This window comes from Marmota marmota, unplaced genomic scaffold (genome assembly GCF_001458135.2).
Source record: "Marmota marmota marmota unplaced genomic scaffold, marMar, whole genome shotgun sequence".
Classification (NCBI taxonomy): Eukaryota; Metazoa; Chordata; class Mammalia; order Rodentia; family Sciuridae; genus Marmota; species Marmota marmota.
In genome coordinates, this window is record NW_026000076.1 from 7057767 (window position 1) to 7077051 (window position 19285).

Below are 19285 nucleotides of genomic sequence, written 5' to 3' on the forward strand. Positions count from 1 at the left end.
AAAAAATGACAAAATCATGGATTTTGCAGGGAAATGGATGGCATTAGAGCAGATTATGCTAAGTGAAGCTAGCCAATCCTTAAAAAACAAATGCCAAATGTCTTCTTTGATATAAAGAGAGCAACTAAGATCAGAACAGGGAAGAAGAGCATGAGGAAAAGATTAACATTAAACAGAGACGAGTGGGGGGAGAGAAAGGGAGAGAGAAGGGAAACTATGGAAATGGAAGGAGACCCTCATTGTTACACAAAATTACATATAAGAGTTTGTGAGGGGAAAGGGGGAAAAAAAAACAAGGGAGAGAATTAAACAACAGCAGATGGGGTAGAGAGGGAAGATGAGAGGGAAGGGGAGGGGGGATAGTAGGGGATAGGAAAGGTAGCAGAATACAACAGTCATTAATATGGTATTATGTAAAAATGCGGATGTGTAACCGATGTGATTCTGCAACTTGTATTTGGGGTAAAAAATGGGAGTTCATAACCCATTTGAATGAAATGTATGGAAGATGATATGTCATGAGCTTTGTAATGTTTTGAACAACCAATTAAAAAATAAATAAATAAATAAATAAAAATAAAAATAAAAAAAAAATAAAATAAAAGAACAAAATCCCTAAATTTATAACAGCAGCACTTCTTAATATAACTTACTTCATGCAGTCAGCAAAAAGACTTTCCACTCCAACTGAATGAGCAATAATTAGGCATTCCAGTATAGAAGTCAATGTTCTGGAAATGGGCTAAAATTGACAGAAAACATTGCTTTTATTCTTTTTTTGGTTTGCAGAGGGTAAAAGTATTTGGTTCATAAAGAAAATGTGACATATATCTAAACTGTAAATACATACAATTCAAAATCTGATGAATTAAAAAACCAATTTTCTATACTTAGTTCTCTATCTGAAATTAACTTCTGTTGGAACTCTGCCTATAGGCATGCTGTGTAGTTAATGTCTCAAATTTTCTTAAAAATACCTTTCCACACAAACACCTATATAAAGATGTTTAAAGCAGCTTTACTCATTATTCCTGAAACTTGGAAGCAACCAAGATATCCTTTAGTAGGTGAATGGATAAATGAACTATAGTACATGCAAGCAATGGAATACTCACACTGAATGAGCTATCAAGTCAAGAAAAAACATGGAGGAAATTTGAATAAATATCACTAAATGAATATTAATAAGAAGTCAATCTGAGCTGGGTGCACTGGTACATTCCTGTAATCCCAGCAGCCGGGAAGGCTGAGACTGGAGGATCCCAAGTTCAAAGCCAGCCTCAACAATAGCCAGGTGCTAAGCAACTCAGTGAGACCCTGTCTTTAAATAAAATACAAAATAGGGCTAGGAATGTGGCTCAGGGGTTGAGTGTCCTGAGTTCAATTTCCAACACACAAAAAAAGAAGTCAATCTGAAAAGGTTATCTACTATATGATTTCAACTATGTAACACTAAGAAAAAAATCAAATCTATGGGGACAGTAAAAAGATCACATATATGTGATGTCAGATACATGTGATTATACATTTGCCCAAACTCATGGAATATATAATACCAAGAGTGAATTCTAAAACCTATAGACTTGGGTGATAATGATGTGTCAATGTAAGTTCATCAATTGTATCAAATGTATCACTCTGGTAAAAAAAATTCTGATAATATGTGGAGGTATGGGTATATAAGCTATCTCTATACCTTTCTCTCAATTTTAACAAAATGTAACAAAGCCCGTATGCTGATCTTGGATAAAAAGAGACTTTAATTAAACTATAATATAACATTTTTTAAAGCACATATATAAAAGTAATTAATTAAACAAAAGGTAGATACAGATAGGGAAAACAACCTATTGCTCTTGGTATTAAGCATATGTGCTATGTATTGCCCATGCCATGTATTTTCAGGTTTTGAACTGTTCCTAGACACATCTATTTCCCCAATAGGTTGAATTTCTCTTTATACACATTCATTCGTTGTGAGCTAGGGTTCAAGACCAGCAAAAAGTCAATTTATATATCTAGTCTGTAAATATATACTTCCAAAGATCCCCTGTTCTCAAAGCAGAGAAAAACCTTCTTTAGAAATGTCTCTGGCATAATTCTTCCAATAAGGTCAGTAATTTCCAACTTTTAATTTATTCTTAATTAAACTAATTTAATCTTCTATCAAATTAATCTATTAATTTAATCTTCTAGTACTATTAATCTTCTAGTACAAAGTATTATAGGGCGGGCACAGTGACACATGTCTGTATTGGGAGTCTAAGGCAGGAGGATTGCAAGTACAAAGCTACTCAGCAATTTAGCAGGGCTCTAAGTAGCTTAGCAAGACCCTGTCTCAAAATTAAAAAGGGCTGAGGTGGCTGTGGCTCAGTGGTAGTGCACTTGCCTGGCAGGTATGAGGCACCAGGTTCAGTTCTCAGCAACACACACAAAAAAATAAAATAAAGGTCTATCAACAACTTAAAAAAAAATAGGGCTGGGGAGGGTTCAATCCTTGGTATCAAAAGAAAAAATAAAGAAAAAAGTGTTCTAGTAGTACTTAAGAACTAAATGTAAATATTTTGCATATTAACAATTTAAATTAAATTTAAATTTAATTAAAATCCCTATAAGATAATTGGAGTTCCTGAAATCAGAAATGACTATCACTATTACAGGTTATATGATGATAATTCTACCAAGTTAAATAATTTGGTTTTCTTTTTTTTATATATATATTTTTTAGTTGTAGATGGACACAATACCTTTATTTTACTGACTTATTTTTATGTGGTGCTAAGGATCAAATCCAGTACTTCACACATGCAAGGAAAGCACTCTACCACAGAGCTACAACCCTAGATATAATTTGATTTTCTGAACAATTCATAGAAGAGTATCAAATTAGTATAGCAGACTAAGAATACTCAGAAGTCTGAAAAATTATAAAAGTATGTACAAGTTAAAAAGTTCAACAATCTAATTTTTCTTAGAAAAAAACCAGCCTTATATAACATGAAGTCTAGTGATATTATAACAATAGTAATTTCTGTAATTGTCAAAATGTATATTTAAAAAAACTTGTTGCTTAAAGCAGAAGACTGGCAAACTTCAGCCTGTGGGGAAAATGTAGTCCATCACTGGTTTTGTGAATAAAATTTTACCAGAATACTGTCATGTTACTTCATTTATATGTTGATCTCTAACATCAGAGCACAGTTCTGTATAGACAAGAGGATTCACAAAGCCTGAAATTCGGGGGGGGGGAGGTGGGTGGGTACTGGTGATTCAATCCAGGGGTGCTTTACAGCTGAGCTACACATCCCCAGCCCTTTTCTCTTTTTTTAAATTTTTGAGACAGGGTCTCACTAAGTGCCTTTACAGAGAAAAACCTGCTGACTCTTGGCTTAAAGGGATAACTTTGGCTCTTTGAGAATTTATTTATAGGGAATTGCTGATTCCCAAGGTTTTTTTTGTAACGGCATGATTGACCTTTAGTCATTTTCAAAAACCTGCTTGCAGAATGTGGGAAGATAAATATTGAAATTATTTTCTAAAATATATTTTTAATTGGTGACTATATGTATGCATATAAAGTAAATATATATCCACTATAATGCCATAAATGAAGCCCCCCCCAAATTTAAATGTATGAAAGGCAGGATTATGAAGTTAATGAAATGACTAAAACTATCTCCAGTCAAGAATTGTGAGGCCAGTTGTCTATCATATTATACCTATATTTGTTTTACTGTGGGTATCTTATGATAAATTTATGATACTTAAGTCACTGCCAAGAGACTGCATAAGTGAGAAATAAAACTTAAAAATTATATATATTCAAAAGTCAGGCTGGGGTTGTAGCTCAGTTGGTAGAACATTTGTCTAGCATGTGTGAGGCACTGGGTTCGATCTGCAGCACCATATAAAAAAAATAAATAATTAAAATAAAGTTATGGGCTGGGGTTGTGGCTCAGTGGTAAAGTGCTTGCCTGGAATGTGTGAGGCACTGGGTTCGATTCTCAGCACCATATATAAATAAAAAAATCAAGGTCCATCAATAACTAAATGAATAAATAAAATTAAAAAAATAAAATAAAGTTATTATGTCTGTCTACAACTAAAATTTTTTGAAAAAATTTATATATTCAAAAGTATATTATAAAAATACATATTTTTAAAATATGAAAAACAAGAAAGTTTAAAGATCAGGTCAATAAAAACAGAAACTGTTCGCTCAAATATTTATTACCACAGTAATACAAACTATATTAAAATAAATAAAATACAATAAAAAAAATTTTCAACAAAATACTACACTGTTAATTTAAAAAGAAACACTTTCTGTTGTTTTAATAGAAACAAATATGCCCTTGGGTTTAAAATTAAGTGGGGATCCTTTTGTTGTTCATAAGTGTGGTGACTGAGTTTTTATATCATTGAGATGTGCCTCCCTCAAACAGTGTTACAATGTCAGTATATTACCTGTCTGATATAAAACAATAAAATAAAGTGGATCACTAAAAGTAAAATACAAGAAGCTGCATATAACTCATATACTCCTGAATGTATAAAAATAGAGGCAATGGTCTAAAATTATTCATAAGATTATTTTTATGTTAGATTAACTAGTTTACTGAGAAGTATCAGCTCAGAGGAGATACTAACATAAAACATATTTTTTTTCAAACTAATGCTTTTTACCTAGCTATGTCAAATCCCCAATTTTTCACATCTTTTAAAAAATTTTTTTAATTATTTCTTACATACATCACATTAGAGGAGTGCATTACATTCATAATTCTTTTGCATTGCAATTCTTAATACAATAAGCAGATTCCATAGCTTTCTGGTTTTATTGTTAAAATTCAGTAGAGTACTGTTTTAATATCTATCTCATATCTGATATAAATCTTTCTCTCCATAACATTGACTAGATTCATGATTGGTGAGATCGGCAATAGGGAGTAGAACATAATCTGGTCTCCTGCTCCTCCATTTTTTAGGTCTAACTCTAAGGAAGATGCCCATTGGTAGCTGTGGTCATTTTACATAACTAAGCAGAGACTAAGATGGTAATAGGGTGTTGTCCTTGACTTTGCTCTCAGATGCTGGTGGCCTTTGCTGAGGTGGTGGCTCTTTTAGGGGAAAAAAAAAAAATTCACCACTGCCTCTCGGTGTTTAAGGACTCTTCTAAGGGTTCATGATGTATGATGTCTGCCTAAGTGGGACACTGTTTTCTGGTCTTGATTCAGTATCCTCTTTCATGGAACTACTAAGGTCCTCCTCCTTCCCTGTAGATCATGTGTAAATGGGGTGGAGAGTAGACTCTTCAACTTTTTTTTTCTACATAACAATAACTATAGTCCCTTAACACCAGGATAGTTCTAGCTTGTCCAGCAAGCCTCCTACCTTTAGAAATATCCACATTAAGGTTATTCTCATAGGCTTTTCAGGCCTATTCCAAGTTCCCCCAAGAAATCGCTTATCACTTTCTTTTCTTCCATGATGGAAGGTCCAGGATGGGCTAGTTTTATGGATATAGTAAATGTCCAACTGGGACATGAAGGCATCCTATCCTTGTTGCAATTACTTCCTATCTTTATTTTTTATATGTGATTCACTTGGATCTCCCTCCTAACTTTCATTTTAGGAAAATAGGGGAGGCATGTGCAGGAGAAAGAAAAGGCTTTCACTACAATTATTCTCTCTCCACAAAGCTGAGGAGACCACATATTGCCTTCCTTTTTTCAATCCCCTTAATTATGAAGGCTGGAGTGAATCATTGGTCAAAACTACATGAGGGGTTTAACTGTTTCTCAGTAAACTCTGCAGAGGGGTAATGATGGCATTCGTGAACCCAGCTGTTCATGGCTCTCTTTTAGCATATGGGCTGCTTCCTCAGTTACAATTTATGGGGAGGGAGGAAAAGTCCTATCCAACACAAAAATCTAAATTTAAATGTCCTTTTCTTTAAGATTTATTTTTTAGCTATAGTTGGACAAAATACCTTTATTTATTTATTTTTATGTGGTGCTGAGAATCGAACCCAGGGCCTCACATGCACTAGGCGAGTACTCTACCGCTGAGCTACAACCCATTGCAATTTAAGTGTACTTAAAATTACCTAATTAAAAGTCATATAATGCATACTATTTCCTCACATACCCAGTAAAAGGGAAGTACAATGTAAACAGTTCTTTCAAAATTTGTTTTTGCTGGGTTTTTTTTTTTTGTTGATGATTATGTGATCATTGTAGGAAATTTACACAATTTAGAAAGGCATAAATGAGAAAATAGAAATAACCTACAGTTACAAAGTACATTGAAAGAATGAAGTGGACCAGGGATGTAGCTCAGTGGTAAGGCTTTTGTCTTGCAAGAGAAGGCCCTGGATTCAATCCCCGGCATGGCAAAAAAGCAGAACAAAAAACAACCCAATGAAGAATCTAAGAATAATGTCCCAAGGGGGGTTGGAATGCATAAAATGGAATATTTCTTTAGACAGTAAATTGACCTTTGCGTAAACTAAAATAAAAAACAATCAGTATTCATATTCCATATGGAGAGATTGTAGAAGAAAACTAAGTACATTCTCCAAAGAAGTGGTACAAAGAAAGTACATACTTTTAGGGGAAAGAATCAATGAACCATGGTGTAACTCTTTGATAAAAGGAGAAGATAACTATATTTCTTGACTTCCTTTCTCCTAGTGTCAAATCCTAAATCCTTTCAATAACCCTCCCAAATCAATTTTATTTCACTTAAAATATTTTAACTAGTTTCTGATTTTTGAAAGGACACCATATGTGCTGTCATTTGGAACCCCCATTAGTTATAAACTAATTTTTTTATATTTAAAGTACTATTACAACAAAAATCTTAAATCTAGTAGGTAATAATGGGTGACTTAAAGTACTGGGTAAAGATTTCTGAGACTCAATAATTACCTTCTGAAAGAAATTACAGTAATCTCTTCTTAAAATATAGATTGCTACTTCTTTTAGTCCTTCTAGTCCATACATATCAGCCATATTGAGTATCTGACTAAAATGAAAATAGATGCACTTGTTAATTCTCCAATATAAAAATCAAACCATAATACACAGTGATTTCTTGATAACATACAGTCTTTAAAAATAATTTGAATTACTTTAGTTCTAACTTTTTGCTTCACATAATAAATATTCTTTATGGACTATAACGACAACACAGGCCAAAATATGGAAAGCACTGACACTGATTCACTTAATGTGAATAACAAGTAAATCTGGAGATATTTCAAATTCCCCTCATTTTCTCAGTAACATATAGAACAAGATTTTTAGGAAACTGCTTTGAAAGTTGTAAATGTTACAAAAATCTGCGCAGCAGATTTGTGCAATAATAGTTTGGGGAGTGAATTCACTGATGGTTATCATGGTTATTGATGGTTATTGAAAATGCCTACAAATGACTCCAAGATTAGAACGCATGTAATGACTGCAGAGTTGCCTTTACTTCTTTCATCTGGTAAGTACTTCTGAGCACATACACAAGCTTCCAGTATTTAGACAGCCTATAAGTTTTGAGAACATAAACTTTCCTATAGGTTGCCTGGGGATAAAATATTGGTACTTAATTTCTGTGACCTATGATATGTTCTCCCCCAAAATGTATTTATTCGATTCAAAATTAGAGGAACCCCAACGATTCTTTAAAATTAAAAAAGCATCTTTCACTCGTTTGCTACTAAAATACCAACAGAAAATTGGAAGAGTAAGGTAGAATTTCACTCTCCAGTAGGATTTCAGAAGTTTAGATGGTATTTCAGTATACAACATGTAAGAATCACATACTTGTTGGTCTTTGCATGCCTTTATATTCTGAAATAAATTTTAATGTTTTTCTTTTGCTGTTTAAAAAAGACAACCTAAATTTTAAAAATATAGAAGTATAATAACATTCAAAGTTTGACAAAAAATTGATTTTATTTTTATAAAAAACTCTCATTTATTTTCCAAAGTAAGATTTTTCTAAAATAATTTAAGTCTAAAAGACCTTTCTTAATCTTATTACTGTAAGTTATTCAGCTTTTCTTATTGTTTTTAGATATTTTCCACACACACTCAAAATATAGCTAGCAAAATTGATAATAAAAGTGAAGCTTCAGAGTCAAGCAAGGTGACACACACCTATAAATTCCACACTTGGGAGGTTAATTTAAGAAGATCACTTGAGCTCATGAGATCTGTCTGGGAAAATAGCAAGACCCCATCTCAAAAGAAGAAAAAAAGTGAAGCTTCTGCTTCACTGATACTGCAACATAGCACAACAAAGCAGAACCTGTAAAATATTAACACTTTTATATTTAAGCTTATTAAAAAGTAATACATACCCAACATTAGCTTTGTCTGGAAAGTCCAAAATTCCTCCATATATAAAATGCATCATAACATTCATTTCTACATGGTTTATACTGCAAAATAAAGGAAAACTCAAATCTAGAAATAATTAAGGTTTATCTAAATCAATAAATCATTCTATTTCCCATAAACTTTTAGCCAAAATAAAGTTCTAATCTCCATTCTTAAATAAACACTATGTAGGCATACCATTAATTTAAAATGAACTGCAGCTATGGACTTATACATAGGTTATAAAATGTACACTATCAAATAATTGATTATTTATCAAGAATCTTTTTCCATATTTTTTAGAGTCTGGGATGTTAAGAAGTTATTGTTCAACTTCTTCTTATTAAGAAATTATCTCCTCTGCTAGGATGCAGTACAGTGGTAGAGCACCTGCCCAGCATGTGTGAGGCCCTGGGTTTGATCCCCAGAACCATAAAATAAAGAAAGAAATCCTCTCTTCAGCATCTTTGATAAATTAGCCTCTGGTTTTGCTTAAGGATGGACAACTCTATTCACTAGGAAGATTATTGTTATACTGTACAGATTGTACTTGTAATACCTACACCTAGAGCTAGTGGCTCTAGTTTGACCAATGTCCTCATGACATAGCTGAAAAAGTAGACATGACTTAAGAAATAGTTGAGTGATAACCTTTATTATTTACTATAGCAAACTCTGAATTCTTAACCTCTGCTCTGGTTTGTCCCCTCTGAAAGTCATGTTGACATCTAATTCCTAGTGTGAGACATCAAGCAGTAGGACCAGATGGGATCTTTAAAAGGTGATTAGGGTTCTGTCCTCATGAATGAGTTAACCCATTCAGGTGATTAATGGATTAATGGGTTATCTTGATAGTGGGTCTGCTATAAAAAACAATTTGACTAAGTCTCTCATGTGCTTTCTTTCTCTTGCCATGTGATATCCTGTGCCATCTTGGTACTCTGCCAATAAGAATATCATCATCAGATGGGCCCAATCAACCTTGGACCAGAGCCATGAGCCAAAATAAACATCTTTTTTAAAAAAATATTTATTTAGTTGTAGATGAACACACAGTATCTTTATGTAATTTTTTAATGTGGTGCTGAGGATTGAACCCAGTCCCTCACACATGCGAGGCAAGCACTTTACTACTGAGCTACAGCCTCAGTCCCAACCTCTTTTCTTTATAACTATCCAATCTGTGGTAGTATATTATTAAAAAGCAACAGAAATGAACAATCTCCCTCCTCCTCTACACTCCAAATTCAGTCTTCTTTTTGTTATTTCTATCTTATTGATAGCATTTTCACAGGACATCTTTCCCCACCCTCTACTTCTCTGTACCAAAGGGGGCAATTTATCTGGCTGGTGGACAACCATTGCTGGTTCCTTAGGAGGAAATCAGAATGAGAGGTAATTTGATTTCTTTTTTCCTTTCAGCTGAATCAGTGGGAAGCTGGTGACTAGGAAAAAGTTAACCTGCTATACAGAATCAGACTTCTTACGTGGGTTGACTTAGAGGAATACAGTAAACAAGCTAACTTTGGTTCTTAGATCAAAGCACATTATACTGTTTTAACATTTTGATCAGAAATAAAGGAAATTTTTTCTTATTTCATCTGTTGATTAATTTTACTCTGAACATAAAGGAAGAAGTCTATTTATTAGAAACCCCTGACCCTGCTAGACAGCCTCTTCAGACCTCATTCATCTAGATGCCTAACTTAGAACCCGAGGTTCATCTTAATTCTCTTCCTCATTTACTCTGTCATATATACCTTCAAGAACTTCTTGAATTCAGGTTCTACTATCTATTTTCCCTCTCCCTGCCCTGGTTCAGCCTCTTGTTTTCTTTTTCTTTTTTTAATATTTATTTTTTAGTTGTAGTTGGACACAATATCTTTATTTCACTTATTTATTTTTATGTGGTGCTGAGGATAGAACCCATGGTCTCGCAAGGGAGCCACAACCCGAGCCCCAAGCCTCTCATTTTCTCCTGTCTGAACTAAGACAGTATCCTTTCACACAGGTTTCCTGTCTGAAATATTCTGCTAGCATTCCATTTCCCACATTATTATCAAGTGACTTTGCTAAAATGCAAATCTTATTTATGTCTCCCACTTCTAAAATTCTATTCTCCAAAGCTCATAGAAAAAAGTCCAAATTCCCCAGTTTGGTATATAGACCTCTATCATCTGACCCCCCAGTTCTCCCTCTCTAGTAGCTGATGAAAGATAACTGAATTTACTCATTTTCTATACTTAAACAACTTAAATTCCTTTTTTATCTATGCCTTAGCACATATTAACTGTGCTTACAATGTTCTCCCTCTCCACTTATTTTATCTTTCAGACACAAGATTAGTGGGTCTTTATCTCTATTTCCTTAATACTCCTAAGGCAAAAACAAAAGCAAAATAAATAACAAAACCTCAAATGAGTGTTAAAAACAATAACTAACATTTATTAAGCACTTATTATGATCCAGTCCCTGAATTAACATGCACTTTGAATGCTACTGGCTCATTTAATCATCATAACAACTCAACAATAAATATTATTATTAGTCTCATTTTATAGATCTAGACATTGAAATTGAGTAACTTGCTGGTGATCGAATGGCTAGTAATGCACTGGAATTTAAATCTAGGCAGAATCACTCCAAGTCTAGGCTTTCAATCAGTACTCTACATATACTTTTATTATTTCACTTATCAAACTAATTTGCAGTATGTTTGTTTATGAATTTGTCTCTCTTTCTAGACCATGTTCTGTAAGGGCAGTATTGATGTCTTATTTATTATTGTATGTCTAGTGCCAGAAGAATGTCAGTATTGATTTAATACCACTGGAACAGAAGAATTTCCTTTCTTCATGTAATACTGGAGCTCGGTAGTAGAATCTTGATTGAGACAGTGTTGGTAAGAACCTCACAGATTACTAAGCATAGTTCCTAATATTTGTTAAAGGAACTAAACAAGAAACAAGAAGAAAAAAATGGAGTTTCAGCGAATTCAGGTGTTTACTTTGATTCTATTATTCCTTGAATAATATATGTTCAGTAAGTGTTTGATGAATGTTTAATGAATGACCTATTAGAACTCATACAGAAGAACTCAAACCTTCCCAAAATGGCCTCTATTATGGCTAACTAGTTTCTGCTGATTCCAAACTCTAATCTTTAATACTTAGAGAAAAAAGTGAAAAATCTGAATATTCTCACATATATGTACATATGTATATAATGAAAACAACAAGGTTTAATCTCAGAACATTAAACCATATTATCTATAGTTTGTTAATCTAAAACATTAGCATGATTTCTAGAATGTAATGCTGTTCAATATACTTTTCCTCACATTTCTCAAGAGCCATTCTTGTTAACATTTATGAGAACTGGCTATTTATATTGAAAAGATAGTTTAAGACTTGATATGTTTAAGCAAAAAATAATGACTAAATAAAAACAAGAGTCATTTTATTAAAATAAGGAGCAAAATCTAGACACTTGAGCCTATGTATCAATATATGATAGCAATAAAAACAGCAAGAAACCAATTTCCTGCTGTCTTGACAGATGTTTTACTAAGATGCATTCTTGTTATCATGTTGCAAGTCATCTATGTTTTTCCTAAAACGGTTTATAAAGACATGATCAAGTGACCTAGAAAAATAACAAATTACTTCAATAGTCCACGATTTAAATGGAAAGATTTAAAGCATTATTCCAACTAAAGTGTAATCAGATAAAAGCTTATAGGAGATGAAAACATTACATATATTCAAAATTAGAAAAACTAACAACTAATGAGAGGACAAAGATCTAAGAGATTGATGCACCTACTCTATGCAATTTCTGTGTTTCTAAAGTTTCAGGCACCTATGTGGGTGGGATTATAGGACTCTAATATGCCCACCTCCAAAGCACGGTGGTTCTTTCTGTAAGAACAGACAGGATTTCATGCTATTCTATTTGTAGAAAATATGCAGACTTACAATAGCTACATAGTTTCAAAAGAAGCTGTTGATAATGCAAAGCAGTCACTGAGTTCTGGTATTGGAATGGCCCTCACTTGAACTTTATTCTCTTTAGAATAAAGAGAAATTCTTGAGAAATTAGAAAAAGACAAATCATAATGACATACTATGTACCAAGCACTATGCCAGGTTTGTTTGTTTGTTTGTATTTTTACTATACCTCACTCAATCCTTTCAACAACCTCAGGAAGCTCACGAAAATTAAGGAATTTTCCTAAATTTAAGAAGTTATGGCTGGATATAGGATTTCCTATAAGGACATCATAGTTCACAATCTTTCTATTATACCACACTCTCCATAGAAACATCTACCTGGGTTTATAATATGGTAACGGAAAAAATGGAATTGGTTTTGTAAATTACTTTGTTACAATATAAAATTCCCTGAAAGATGTGATTTTTTTTTCTGTAAGGTAAAATTCCTCAATCTGTTTTAGCCTTCCAATAGCATTTATATGCCACAATATTAATGTGGCATATAATAATCTAAAATGGCAATCTGAACACAATCAGTTTGATATGTGATATAATAGGAAAGGGAAAAAAATCACAGCATTATATGATAAGAATAATGATAAAAGGATGTAGATTAAACCATGCAGCCATCAGAAGATACTATCATCTTTTATTTTAGTGTTATAAAATCTTCCTTGATGAATGAGTTGAACCGAAGAGAAATCTATCCTCATTTCCAGCGCATTAGCAATAGGAATAAATGTACCAATTGGAAGTGAGCCTCCACTGCTCATACAGCAGTGTGGGTAAGAGGATCCAGTAGGTAAGGTGCAGAGCCTTGCTTGCCATAGAATAAGTGAAAGGAAAATACTACAAGAAGCATGAGCCTGGTCATGGCTGGCACTAATACAAAGTATAGTCTGCTTATTTGGATAACACTTGGAAACTAATTTGGCTACTTGTATTTGACCTTCCTTGAATAAGCTACTAAATTTGGTCAGCAGTAGTCTGGTCATATTATATAGGAAAATACTTATCATAAAGATGGAAAGTTACAGGTGAGAGAATAGAGACCAATGACTGATGCCACTATTTCTTTTCCACTGACCTCTTAATAAAAAGACCTCATCTTCAAAAGCCTGGGTATGTAAATGTTTAATCTGTCAGTTCATGAGGGATGATGAAGGAAGAATGAAAGACAAAGACAAGACTCCCCTTGCCTTTATTCCTATAGCTAAACTTAGAGATCAACAATTATGTAAAACAGACAAAAGTTGAAGGGGCATCCATTACCAAATGGCCTTCCTGTAAGATTATAAGCCTATGTCATACATTCCCTAATGAACCTACCAGGAGCTTTAAGGTTCAATGGGACAAAATGTTAAAAGTGCTAATTTTAACAGTACAGAAGAGTACTTCTTGCTAGCTCAAGAATACAGGTCAATGGGAAAACTTTTTAATTTCTTCAGTGACCAGTGGAATGAATTCTGAACTGATAATTAATAAATGTGTGATTTATATTCTACATACACACTTATTTACCTGGGTAGACATTTAACTTTAAAATACCTTCTCTATCTCAAAGACTGATTCTAAAAATTAGGGTATACTAAATGTGGAAGAAACACAAAATATATAGTATTATTGTCAGATATTATTACTTCAAATAGAATCATTTGAAGACAGGAATAAGATATACATAATAGGTATCAAGTAGTTAAAAGTATCACTAACCTAAGACACTAAAATTTATTCCATGGAAAGAAATTACTTTCCTTTGCTAATTAGTAAGATCCCATAATCATACTTCTTTTGACTTTTGCCTCACTACACAGACTTATATAATTTTTAATGAATGCCAAAAAGTTAAATTCTGAGTCAAACTAGTATTATTTTTTATTTGAATTGTTAATGAATGCAATTCTAATTAAGAGTGGATTGACAGTTTAAAAAATGAAGTCTAAAATATATGAAACATAGCTGTTGGACAAGTTTTCAAAATTACACAAAGTATAATTTTGATTATCCTTAGGATTGCCATACTTAGAGACTCTGGCTTTTGTTAGCTACCCTTCCTATATTCAGTGGATATTTCAAATTGATCATAAAGAAAGAGATCTTATCAGTAGGATACATATGTCTTTTAAGCTGTTTTTCAGTAGTGATGATAAAATGTCACCAAGAGATCCATTTATATATTCTTTTTACCTACAGGATAATAAAGTCTATAGCCTGGCATTTAAAATCTTCCATAATAATAAACTATCTGTTATGAACTGAATGTGTTCCCAAATTCATATGGTGAAGCCCAAACTCCCAGTGTGGTTATATTTGGAGATGGGGCCTCTAAGGAGTAATTAAATTTAAATCACAGGTATGGAACCTAGATCTGAGAGATCAGTATCCTTACAAAAGACACCACAGAACAAAAGCCATGTGAGCACATAGCAAGAAGGTAGCTACCCTAGTCAGACACCAACCTTGCTGACACCTTCATCTTCAACTTTCAGTCCTCAGAACTGTGAGAAAATAGGTTTCTGTTGTTTAAGCCACCCAGTTTTGGCATTTTGTTATAGAATCCTGAGCAGATTAATATACTACTTCTATTACTTAATGCTCTCTCCTACCTCTTGTTTCAGAAAATGTTATTTAGTTGAATTCTACTACATGAGAAATATTCACTGATCATACAGGCAAAACAGATTCACAAGTGCTTCATATGAAGTATTATTTGCAATCACTTATAGTCACGCTGTCTTGTAAAAATTATGCTTACCCTTGAAGAGTAATGTACTCTTGGGAGCTTTCAGCCCAACATCCACTCAGCATTGCAGCAAAATAACTGGATCTGGCACTTAAAATGGCCCTAAAGGGAAGAGGAGGGAAACATTTATATACTATGTAAAAACATAATTTTTATAAAACTGTTCATCTTTACCTAAAACTCAGCAATCTATTTTGTCTTGTTTGTATTCACTCTGCAATTATTACAATAAAAATTAAAGCTTTTATTTATGCCTAAGTGTTTTAATTACAATGCCGTTGTTATCTTTTAATTTTTTTTTATTTTGAAAACTCTTTAATTTAAATAATAATAATTAAAACATTTCCAATTACTAAAAGAGTAATATATCCCTAAAAATGGAGAAATAAAGACCTAAGATACTACTTAACAGGAATTGTTGAGGAAACAGCAATAAGAGAAAGACTGCAATTATTTGTCATTTGAAGATTTTTTTAAATTAAAAAAGAGACAACAACAATAAAAGTTCTGAGTTCTCATTCAGAACTCACCTAAATAAAGCCCAGGAAAGGTTATATCTTAGGTTTGAGAAAATGACAGGAGCGATTATTTTCAATTTCCATTCTATCTTCTCAAATAAAATGTTCATTCATTCATTCTGTAATCCAACAAATATCCACTGGCTTCTGTTCTGTGCTAGACATTATTCTAGATGCTGGGAACATGATAGTTAATGAAATATAGAGGAAAATATCCCAGTGGAGGATGGTATGAAAGAATTAGAAAAATAGGGAGAAGAGAAAGACATTTCTGGCAATGGTTTACTAGATTGTCTCAGACCAATCATCCTCTTGAAAATAGAAAAGGCGGAATACGTATAAAATACACACATACACGAGAAAATAAAACATGATTTAAAAGCATCAGAACACTACCATAGTTGTTAGACAAGTTATATGAGAGAAGACAGAAGAGAAGACTCAAACATTTGAAGTAATTTCTTCCACTCAGGTGATTGCAAAATCAAAAAGAAAAGCAATGTTTGGGAAGCTAAGAATAACTTCTGGCATCTTCAAAGGCTGGATGGGACACAAATTACAACTTGGGAGCTGGGTGTGGTGGTGCACACCTGAAATCTCAGGGACTCAGAAGGCTGAGGCAGGAGGATTGCAAATTCAAAGCCAGCCTCAGCAATTTCTTGAGGCCCTAAATTACTTAGTGAGATCCTGTCCCAAGATAAAAAATAAAAAAAGGCTGGGAATTTAGGTCACTCACTAAATACCCCTAAATTCTATCTCTGTCAGGAAAAAAAAGAAAAGAAAAAAAAAAAAGAGCTTGGGTCTATCAAAAAGGAGTAGTTCTGGTAGCTAACCTAGGATTTGGGTTTAGCCCTGAAGGGTCATACCCTAGGATGAAGAGTGAACAATAAGTAGACAAGTTCTTGTTAGAACAGAAGTCCAGTTTTGCATCAACTCAATCCCTAACTGGAACAAAGCAATCAATATCTAGTTTAACCACTACCCAAAAGCAAAAGGAAGTCCTATTTGCATTAAAATAACATAACCCACTTGAGGAAACAGCAATAAGAAAGAGGCTGCAATAATTTGTCATGTGAAAATTTTTTTTAATTAAAAAGGAGAACCACAACAATAAAAGTTCTGAGTTCTCATTCAGAACTCACCTAAATAAAGCCCAGGAAAGGTTATATTTTAGGTTTGAGAAAATGACAGGAGAGATTATTTTCAATTTCCATTCTATCTTCTCAAATAAAATGCTCAATCATTCATTCTGTAACCCAACAAATATCCACTGACTTCTATTCTGTGCTAGGCATTATTGAGTCCAGTGTGGTGGTGCATACCTGTAATCCCAGCTATTTGGGAGGTAAAGGCAGGAGGACAGCAAGTTTAGGATCAGCCTCCAAAAAATACAAGTCACCAACTGGGAGAAAATATTTGCAAATCACTTATTAAATAAAGAACTTCCATACAAAATATATAAATAGCATAAAAGACAGGAGGGGAAAGGGAATAGATTCTAACGTTGTACATAAAGATATATAACACTAATTAAAGGTACATGGTAATAACAATGCAAGTGAAAAAAAGCAAAAATTATACACATTAGTGAAAATAAACAAAAATTTAATTAGTTGGCATGGTGATACACCCATATAATCTCAAGATACTCAGGAGGCTAAGGTAGGAGGATTGCAATTTCAACTCTGTTATGGTTTGGATATAAGGTGTCCTCCCAAAGCTCCTATTAATGCAGGAATATCCTGAGGTGAAATGATTATGAGAGCTGTGACCTAATTGGTCCATTCTAGCTTGAATAACTGTAGGAAGGTGGAGCATGACTGGGTCACTGGAGGGCATGCTCTAGAAGGTTGTTCTTCCTGTGGCCCACCTTGACTGTGTGTGTGTTTGTGTGTCTGGCTGTCTGTTTCTCTCTCTCTCTGCTTCTTAAATCCACCATGAGCAGCTTTCCTCCCTCAGGCCCTTCATAATGTGCTGCTTCACTTGGGCCCAGAGCAATGGAGTCAGTCATCTACAGACTAAGACCTCTGAAAATAAACTTTTCCTGCTCTAGGTTGTTCTTGTTGGGTATTTTGTTCACAGTGACCAAAAGCTAACTAGAACAAAGTTTAGCGAGATCCTGTCTCAAAACTTTCAAAAGGGCTGGTGATATAGTTCAGTGGTAAAGTGCCCCTGGGTTCAATCCCCAGTACAAAAAAAAAAAAAAAAAAAAAAAAAAAAAAGAAGAAAACGAAAAACTAAAATTCTAAAAAAGTTTTAAATCTCAATTAATATAAAAGGCAGGAAAAGATGACAAAACAGAACAAAGAAAAAATGAAAACCAAAAACATGGTAGACTAACCCAAATGTATTAATAACTACATTATATAAGTGGTCTAAATATTTTAATTAAAAGGAAATTATGAGAATGGATTTTAAAAGGTAAGATATAATTATAAGAAATTAATTTTAAACCCATTTTAAATATAAAGACACAGAGAATTTAAAAGTAAAGGATGTAAAAAGATATAACCTACAAAATCAATCTCAAAAAAGCAGAAATGGCTATATTAACAGAGTATACTTTACAAGGAATATTACCTGGGTTAAAAAGAGATGTATCATAATTAAAAAGAGCTCAATTCATCATGAGGAAATTGTCATCCCAAATATGTATGTACCAAGTACAGTTTCAAAATACATGAAGCAAAAACTGAAGGAAACTGAGGGACAGACAGACAAATTCACGGTTACACTTGGAGACTTCAACACTCTTCTCAGTAATTAATAGAACAGGTAGACAAATTAGTTAAAGATATGTAAGACTTAAACAATACTGTCAAACAATTTGACATTTATGAAACACTCTACCCCAGTACGGCACAATACATCTTTTCAAGTACATAAACATTTACTAAGACAGATTGGGTTATCAAACACATCTCAATAAAGTGTGTTGAAAATAAAATATATACTATGGCCACAATGGAATTAAATTAGAAATTAATAAATAGCTGAAAAATTCCCAACAGTTGGAAGTTAAATATACTTCCAGATAATCCATTGGTAAAAAAAAGAAATTAAAAGGAAAATTAGAAAATACTCTGAGTGAAAATGAAAATATACCATAATTTGCAGGATGCAGCTAAAGCAGTGCTTAGAAGAAAATATATAGTTTTTAAGTGTTTATCTTAGAAAAGAAAAAAGTTCTATATCAGTGATCTATGGTTCCACCTTTAGAATAATAAAAAGCAGCATATATTAAACCTAGAGTAAGTCAAAGAACAAGAAAAGGTAATAGAACCTGATAATAAAGTGAATATTTAATGTACTGCTTGTATATAATTTTTATTTTTCTATATAAGAGGACAAAGATAGATTTTTGATTATTTGTTTGCCATGCTGGGGTCTGAACCCAGGGCTTCACACATTCTAGGCAAATATTCTACCTCTGAACTATATCCCCAGCCCAGCCAAAGATAGTTTCTTTAGGGTATGACTGAGTCTATATAAACACATTTTAAAATATTAAGCAATATATGATTCTTTCCTAAAGCATGGAAAGCCAAATTAAAAAGAAAATTTTTAATTATAAAATATCTGTAATAAAACTCTGAATCAGAATTTTATGAAGTAAAAATTTTAAGTTCTCTCCATGCTTCCTTGTTTACT

The 19285-nt window shown here is 33.1% G+C and overlaps 1 protein-coding gene and 1 non-coding gene across 3 annotated transcripts in view; one reads left to right on the plus strand and one right to left on the minus strand.

The window, feature by feature from the left end:
• The window catches only part of Btbd8 (BTB domain containing 8), an 82346-nt gene that overhangs the window by 35837 nt on the left and 27224 nt on the right, over nucleotides 1-19285 (minus strand). For both annotated transcript variants that reach the window (XM_015500845.2, XM_048814461.1), the window contains 4 exons: nucleotides 15129-15218; nucleotides 8360-8440; nucleotides 6933-7029; nucleotides 654-742 (listed from right to left, as the gene is read on the minus strand). In XM_015500845.2, coding sequence (XP_015356331.2) covers nucleotides 654-742; nucleotides 6933-7029; nucleotides 8360-8440; nucleotides 15129-15218 — 357 coding nt within the window. The remainder of the gene's footprint in view (nucleotides 1-653; nucleotides 743-6932; nucleotides 7030-8359; nucleotides 8441-15128; nucleotides 15219-19285) is intronic.
• LOC125620144 lies at nucleotides 4378-4477 on the plus strand. The gene has a single exon (XR_007351728.1). It is a non-coding gene; the product is annotated as a small nucleolar RNA U13 (small nucleolar RNA).